Source organism: Haliotis asinina, chromosome 6 (genome assembly GCF_037392515.1).
Source record: "Haliotis asinina isolate JCU_RB_2024 chromosome 6, JCU_Hal_asi_v2, whole genome shotgun sequence".
NCBI lineage: Eukaryota > Metazoa > Mollusca > Gastropoda > Lepetellida > Haliotidae > Haliotis > Haliotis asinina.
In genome coordinates this window covers 55894010-55903111 of record NC_090285.1, presented here as the reverse complement: position 1 = coordinate 55903111, position 9102 = coordinate 55894010, and the positions used below count along the sequence as shown (strand labels likewise).

Sequence of the window (9102 nt, the reverse complement as noted above, 5' to 3'; positions counted from 1 at the left end):
CTTTGAGAGGTTGCTTAAATGCTAGTGTTTACAAATCAGTCAGTATCACGAAAGTGAGAAATGCACTACATCCTATACAGCTTTACGCCTGTGTGTGTGATCAATACTTGTAATATCAATTGGTTTGGAAATACCTAAACAATAAGAGAGAATATAAACTCTTGAAAGCAGTTGATTTCGAACACCACGATAATTTTCTTCAGTGTTTCAAAACATTGTTAACTAATAACAAGGGAGATAATATAAACATATATGTATGTATCAAATTAGTTTACCTCAAATGAATTTCTGAGTGATATGTTAAAACTGTATAAATTTCTTCAAGACGAAATGTCATTCGTAATTACTCGTGTCATTCCGGACGGAGATAAGCGAAAACAACGTTGAGCTTCCGAATGAATTTATAACTCCGCACACCACCGACACTGTGTGGAGTATACTTGCCGGGAAAATGGCTGAATTCAATGTGAAATTTGTTGGACAGAAATTAAGTAAGATTCGATGGCGACCTACGCAATCACAGTCCATTATTCAATCAGATGTATTTGCCACGGGGAGCTGGGATGATGAGGTATCGTATTTGATGTTGAATTATTTTCAGGTGCTGATAGGTTCGCTTTTTGGATGTTGACAGGTTGTTGGGGATCAAACGTGGAGTTCACACGAGTAGGAATTGTAGAATAAAAACTTCCATTTGTAATACAACTGTTCTAGACTTTGTGCCTCCTGATGCTGAAGTAAAAACTTCTAGTTGTAATACAGCTTATACAGATTGGAAAGAGTCCGTTCCTCCACATTTATTTAATAACATTACCACAGGTTATCATAGGTAACGCAACGTGTTTCGACCCTATATATTGTCATTAACATTTGGACTGTTAGTTATTTTTGTGAGTTGTGCTAGATTTTATTTATAATTTTATTATAAATTTAGTTTGTAAATATTATTTGGGATGGGTCAACGGGAGGAACACCTATACAGATTCACTGTCAGTGTCTAACATGTGGCTTTGACGAAACTGTGCTCACAGATGTGATGAAGACTCCTGGGGCACGTTTCACAAAACGCTCGTAGCCTAAGATCTCGTAAGTTTTCTCGTAGCCATTGTACCTCCTATACTGTAACACAGGAGCTATGGATGCTACGAGAAAAGTTACGAGATCTTAGGCTTACGAGAGTTTCGTGAAACGGGCATCTGGAGATTAGAAGCCTATGTCTTTGAAGTGATTTGTGGCAAAGACTGAAATGGGGTCTTACTGTCAGGACAATGGCACTGTCTCACATGTGTTGACTGGAGGACCCCATTGACTTGCGATTGAAGTGATTCCTAAATGGGATACAGGGACTATTTTATGCATATGATACATATGTATGCCTAAACAAGAAATGTTATCGCTGTCTTGTTTATTTAATCAACAATAGGAGGAACATAAATCATCTGAACGTACTTGAATATACAATGGAAAAACACTTTTCAAGACAGATTCATTCCAAAGGCAGATTGAGGATGAAGAAGAGGATGGAGTCATATGTACAGTCAAGCCTCTTTAATCTGACCCCCATTAATCCGACAACTGGCTTTATCCGATGCTTTGTCCGTAACAAATTGAGTAAACATAAGTTAGTCTCAATTATTTAGTCCGACATCCTTTTTAGTCCGACAATTTGTTGTTTAACAAAACACTCCTTGTTTAGATCTATAAGTATTTATTGGATAGATATCATCAATGCATATTTAATGAGTTGATTGAATTTATGAGTATGAGATTTCATGGGGTGTTGTCATGTTTGTTTGAACCAGGACAACAAGATCCGCTTGTGGAGTGTGGAGCAACTCAGTCGTGATGACAGGGAGGGGCCGAGCAGTGTGCTGGACAGTGAGCCACATGAGTTATGTAGCGTCACACAGAGGGGTGACGTCACAGATCTTAGTGTAAGTTGTGAGATGTAAGATAGAGGCAGGGGTTCAAAACCTTTTTTAAAAGCCACTTTGCCAAAGGGCAAGTGACTTGAACAAAGTAACTTGTCGTGACTAATTTTCCACTTGCCCTGATTTTTATGTTATAATCATAATGAAGACATTATGAAAGAATAAATCATCATGGTATTTGGTGTTAATGTTTACTGGACTATTTCTCGAAAAGTGATTAATAACCAAGAAAGATAACCCTGCTTTATTATCACTGGAAAATGACTACACTTTGAGCAGATATGAAATGAAATCCAAGTTTATTTGCAGTTTTGAAATTGTAAGAGGAAATTATCTAGTAGCCCACATACAAGTAAGATACCATTATTTGACTGCCCGATATGAAAAATGACTTGTCCCAGGCTTTGGGCGATGGGATTTTTTAACCCCTGAGAGGGGGCATGTCGCAGATCCTAGCATACTGTAATTTGTATGATGTAATGTAGAGGGGTGACATCATTTGTATGTATATTGTGTCTTGTCACGCAAAGAAAAAGAAAAGTGTCTGTTGCGCAGTGGAAATGAAACTGTAACATATTAAGATAAATTTTGAATTACCTTTTAACCAAATAAACGTGAAATCCCCTATTAACGAACTAAACATGAAATCTCCTTGTAACCAACTAAACATCAAAGTCTCTTCGTAATGAAATGAGAAATAAACTAATAAATTATGAACTTTAAACTGAATATGAAACTGTTGTCTATTTAGATACTGTAAAATTGTCAATGGGTAAATTTCTCTGACTATGTTTCTATTTCTAATATTTCTAATACTTGGAGAAAGCAACCCATCAACACCCTTTCACACCCTTACGCTCAAAGTATATTATTAACCCTGTTAACGATGCACAGTCAGTCGGACCTTGCACAAAATCTCGTGCAACATGAAATTCCATGACCTGGGCACGAAGCGGATGCGTTTATGCTATCAAACCGAAAACATCCGAGTCCATTACAAGCTCTTCAGAACAGTGTCTTTTAATACAGAAGGTTCATATAAGGTACCACAGTGTTTAAGGTGTGTCACACAGTGTTGACATTTCAGGTGTCAGTGAGATGATGTGATAGAACATGGGATAACTTCTACAATATCCCACAGATGTTTAGTATTTATGTGCCACTTTATTTTATCACTCATAAACTTGTGTTACATTTTCAGTTTGTGACATGACAAAAAGTGTGTTTGTAGTATATAATGTAAAATATATATTACTGCACAGAACAATTGTATATTTCAGTTTATAACAACTGACCACATAGCAGCGGCTTCATCAACTGGAGATGTATCTGTATATCGCCACCATCTCATCTCACAGGTATACACATCAATCTCTCAAGGCAAACTTTCATTGTATTCGTATCCATGACAACAAATCAAATTCAGATCTAAAGATTATCTCCATGTCTGTATATTTGGCAGAAATAGACTTTTGTTTCGTAAATACCTTTAATATTAATCTTTCCAACCAAATTTCTTATGTAATCAGATAAATAATACAAGGTACATCCAACTGTAGGGATTGGGAAATGCAGGGGCCATGGGCTATTTTGCACATCAGAATAAAAAATGGCTCATTGAAGATGACCCATTGTCAAAGTTCATTATCACAATCCCTGCAACTGTCTGCAAAAGACCGTCTCCAAAGTGAACCTGACTCTTTCAGACCTTGAGTGTGGCCCACAGCTGGGACAGTGTGCATCATCTGGCAGCAGGGTCTTGTTCCTGCACGTGTCTCACTACTAAGGGAGACGATGTAGTTGTATCAGGTGGAGAGGACGGAAGGATTATTGTTCTTAATGTTAACCGGAGACAACCAGAGAGAGTGATTGGTGAGTTCATGTTACAGTATCGATGTGAGTCATTCTTGAGTTGATAGTATCCTGTGTATAGAATTCATGTGTAGTGTTAGCACATGAGTGTGCCAGAACCACTCCAGTTGGGAGTAACCTCCCCTTTGTATGTTAATCAGTTTGACGTCAGGGGTTGTTGTGTAGCCACCATTATGTTATGGCGTCGCCTGTTTGTTTGCTCAGCCAGTTAACTCATCAAAGGAACTACCACTCCGTTCTCACAAAACACATGTATGTCATTGGTAAGGTTCTATTGTCACCATAATATTTTTTAAGAAATGATCTTGTTGTGATGTAAACATCTGGAGAGCTGGAGAGGCTAGTGCATGTTTGTAATTCGAGTGAATCTCATGTTTGCTGGTACTTCTTTGTTTCTTTACTTTGTTTTATATATTTTTCAGATTCTGCTGACAGTTGTACTATAAATGCCATCACATTTCTAAAACAAACCGAGGTCATCACAGTCAATTCCTTTGGACAGTTGAAGATATTTGACTTCCGACAGAACACAACAGTTCCAACAAGAACCTACACTGTGTACGAATTCAGCGTAAACTTAATAAAAAGCTCAGTTAAATCTGTGTTGCAGTTACCTTTTGAAAATTAGTTTCTCTAAATAATTTGTGAGATTCTTTGAAATGTGAACTTTTAAATCAATGTTCATTAAATGTTCATTTACCTTGACTGGACATCAAGAATATTATGAGTAGATGGGACTGATCCTCCACCTTCCTATGTAAGTGTATGCCATTTGTTTAGATTGATGCTCATGCTGTTGATCACTGGATTGTGTGGTCATTTATTTACAGACCACTGCTATATGGTTGGTATGTTGCTGAGAGATGAATGAAACAACAATCTAACTTATTTGAGTGTTCCAGCCTCTCCAACAGTTTAAGTTGTATACCTGTATTATGTTTCAGGACAGAAGAACACAGCTCTCTGCAATGTGTAGCTAAACATCCAGGTCAGGCTCACATTGTAGCAACAGGGGGCCAGGATGGCATGCTTACAATCTGGGACCTTCGTCAGGACAAGTTTCCCATGACGTTACTGGAGGCTCACAGTGCTACTAGTAAGTTGACCATCAGGAGAAGGTGTATTAGTGTATTTTAAGGAGTCACTTATGTTGGAGTGCAAGTTATGACTACATGTTTCTGATGTGTTGTTACAGTGTGGGAGGTGAAGTTCCACCCGCACAACCCAGACCATCTGTTCACCTGCTCCGATGATGGCTCAGTTTGGCACTGGGATGGGACATCAGTCAGAGGCAACACAACCACGTCATCATTTGTGTCAGGTATGTTGTAGTCATGGGAAACACAACCACATCATTGTTAGTGTCAGGTATGTTGTAGTTAGTGGAAACACAACCACATCATTGTTTGTGTCAGGTATGTTGTAGTTAGTGGAAACACAACCACATCATTGTTTGTGTCAGGTATGTTGTAGTCAGTGGAAACACAACCACATCATCACTTGTGTTAGGTATATTGTAGTCAGGGGCAACACAACCACATCATTGTTTGTGTCAGGTATGTTGTAGTCCGTGGAAACACAACCACATCATTGTTTGTGTCAGGTATGTTGTAGTCAGGGGCAACACAACCACATCATTGTTTGTGTCAGATATGTTGTAGTCAGTGGCAACACAACCACATCATTGTTTGTGTCAGGTATGTTGTAGTCTGTGGGAACACAACCACGTCATCATTTGTGTCAGGTATGTTGTAGTTATGGCAAACACAACCTCATCATCATTTGTGTCAGGTATATTGTAGTCAGGGGCAACACAACCACATCATTGTTTGTGTCAGGTATGTTGTAGTCAGTGGCAACACAACCACATCATTGTTTGTGTCAGGTATGTTGTAGTCAGGGGCAACACAACCACATCATTGTTTGTGTCAGATATGTTGTAGTCAGTGGCAACACAACCACATCATTGTGTCAGGTATGTTGTAGTCAGGGGCAACACAACCACGTCATTGTTTGTGTCAGGTATGTTGTAGTCAGTGGCAACACAACCACATCATTGTTTGTGTCAGGTATGTTGTAGTCAGTGGAAACACAACCACATCATTGTTTGTGTCAGGTATATTGTAACACAGGCAAAGTGTAGTGCAAATGGGGTTGCGAGGGGGAATATATTCGAATAACTGGTCTGATTTACCATGAGTTGCGCTTAAAATGTTGAATAGTAAATATTTCATGTTAGTAGTTGTTCAACATGGGGTTGGAAATGTGAGAACACAACCCAGTGAAGAAATGGGTGTATACTTTTGATAGTGGTGATATTTTATTTTGACGTGAAAAATATTTTTTGAACCGAAGCGAGGAAAGTACGTTGCCAACCTTTGCTCGCTTCGCTTGCACATGAGAGGACTGGTAATTTTCTCTATGATGCGCAACAGTTTGCCAGTGGTTGTAGTCAGAGGAAACACAACCGTGTTGTCATTTGTGTCAGGTATGTTGTAGTCAGGGGCAACACAACCACATCATTTGTGTCAGGTATGTTGTAGTCAGTGGCAACACAACCACGTCATTTGTGTCAGGTATGTTGTAGTCAGTGGCAACACAACCACGTCATTTCTGTCAGGTATGTTGTAGTCAGAGGCTACACAACCATGTCATTTGTGTCGGGTATGTTGTAGTCAGGGGCAACACAACCACGTCATTTGTGTCAGGTATGTTGTTATTAAGATATTTTTAGAAGCTGTATATTATCTAAAAAAAATCCTAATGTGAAAAAGTGTCTCTATCTTTTGTCCATGCAATGTATGATTTTTCTTCACAGGGTTACGAGGAGAGAGCGCCAGTAGCACTGGACACGTCAGCTCGTGGCTGAACCTAGACTCCGCACGACAGAAGCTCGAAATTACATCTCTCCTTCCCACAAGATCACTGCCAGTCAACTCCCTCGATATTGACCGTGACACCCTCCTGTGTGGTACAGACAGTGAGACTCTCTACACAATCTCACTGCCAGGCTTAGTGTAGAGCCCTGTCACTACACCATTCCCTATCCCCATCTCACTATCCAAATTCATTCTTCCATCACACTACCCATACCCCCATCTAACTACTTGAGTTCATACCCGTCTCACTACCCAAGTCCATACCAAAATCTCACTACCCAAGTACCTGTTCCAGTCTCACTACTCCCATCTCACTACCCAAGTCTCTACCCTCATCTCACTACCTAAGTTCATACCCAAGTCTCACTACCCATGTCCATACCAAAATCTCACTACCCAAGTCCCTGTTTCAGTCTCACTACCCAATCTCACTACCCTAGTAAATACTTCCATCTCGCTGTCCAAGTCCCTACCCTCAACTAACCACTCAAGTCTTTACCCTCATCTCCCTCTGCAAATCCCTACCCCAATCTCACTATCCAAGTCCCTACCCTCAACTAACCACTCAAGTCCTTACCCTCATCTCCCTCCACAAATCCCTACCCCCATCTCACTACCCAAGTCCCTACAGTCAACTAACCACTCAAGTCCTTACCCTCATCTCCCTCCGCAAATCCCTACCCCAATCTCACTATCCAAGTCCCTACCCTCAACTAACCACTCAAGCCCTTACCCTCATCTCCCTCCACAAATCCCTACCCCATCTCACTACCCAAGTCCCTACAGTCAACTAACCACTCAAGTCCTTACCCTCATCTCCCTCCGCAAATCCCTACCCCAATCTCACTATCCAAGTCCCTACCCTCAACTAACCACTCAAGCCCTTACCCTCATCTCCCTCCACAAATCCCTACCCCATCTCACTACCCAAGTCCCTACAGTCAACTAACCACTCAAGTCCTTACCCTCATCTCCCTCCACAAATCCCTACCCCCATCTCACTACCCAAGTCCCTACAGTCAACTAACCACTCAAGTCCTTACCCTCATCTCCCTCCGCAAATCCCTACCCCAATCTCACTATCCAAGTCCCTACCCTCAACTAACCACTCAAGTCCTTACTCTCATCTCCCTCCACAAATCCCTACCCCCATCTCACTACCCAAGTCCCTACAGTCAACTAACCACTCAAGTCCCTACCCTCATCTCCCTCTGCAAATACCTACACCCATCTCACTACCCAAGTCCCTACAGTCAACTAACCACTCAAGTCCTTACCCTCATGTTCCTCTGCAAATACCTACCCCCATCTCACTATCCAAGTCCCTACCCTCAACTAACCACTCAAGTCTTTACTCTCATCTCCCTCCACAAATCCCTACCCCCATCTCACTACCCAAGTCCCTACAGTCAACTAACCACTCAAGTCCCTACCCTCATCATCCTCTGCAAATACCTACACCCATCTCACTATCCAAGTCCCTACCCTCAACTAACTACTCAAGTCCCTACCCTCATCTCACTACGCAAATCCCTACCCCATCTCACTACCCAAGTCACTACCCTTAATATCAAGTCCATATCCCCTTTTCACTACCCAAGTCACTACCCCCATACCATTGCCCCTTCTCACTACCCAAGTCCATGCTTCCATCTCACCATCCAAGGCCCTACCGCCAACCCTTCTTTCCCCCTCTTTCCCCACTATCTCACAGAACCAACAACCTTATGCCCACGAGGTTGCCTGTACCCTTGACCCACTATTCAAGCCTTACTCTTGTTTCATGACACTACCCCAGACTGTCCCAGTTCATCGCTGTCATGTGTGGGATATATATGTGAGCTAGTGATGTGTTGTATGTTCAGTGTATATGATTAACTGCTACAATAAATGTTTTAAAGTATCAACCAGTGCCTCATCATATTTCCAAAAATGATATCTTGTTATGGATATTTCATATATCTCATAGCAGGCACCTCTCACATTTTCATTTATAATGATGTCAATAAATGATTTATGTATTTGTACCAACCTAGATTATATGTGATCTTTTACCTGGCATCTTCTTATGTCCATGGGTTTCCAACGTTGATCATGTACCCACCCGTGGATTATGACATTACTTAGTTGGGATCTAAACACAGAGTATATTCCCCCTTTTTGGTAGAAGACAGAGAACTGTCTGATTTGGATTGTGCCATTCGGAAGATTTTGACTTCACATAATGTGGTTGTGAAGTCAGCCCAGGCCTTGACACACAGGGGTCAACTCCAACTTTGACCTCTTCAGCTATTGCTTGCTCCGCTCATTAGGGTAGGTGATCTGCTTGCCTTGATCGTTCAACCTCAAGTGCTCCATTCCCACTGCCAGTGATGGATGGATGAACTGAACGTCTGCAGTGGAGTTTGTCCCGACTGACC

At 41.1% G+C, this 9102-nt stretch overlaps 1 protein-coding gene across 1 annotated transcript; it reads left to right on the top strand.

Moving 5' to 3' along the window:
• Window positions 1-409: 409 nt before the first annotated feature.
• Window positions 410-8713, top strand: LOC137287372 (nucleoporin Nup43-like). The gene is made up of 8 exons (XM_067819631.1): window positions 410-571; window positions 1803-1934; window positions 3212-3289; window positions 3638-3803; window positions 4226-4361; window positions 4748-4899; window positions 4999-5124; window positions 6622-8713. The coding sequence occupies exons 1-8, from the start codon at window positions 452-454 to the stop codon at window positions 6822-6824; spliced, it is 1113 nt and encodes a 370-aa protein (XP_067675732.1). The 5' UTR covers window positions 410-451; the 3' UTR covers window positions 6825-8713.
• Window positions 8714-9102: the final 389 nt, after the last annotated feature.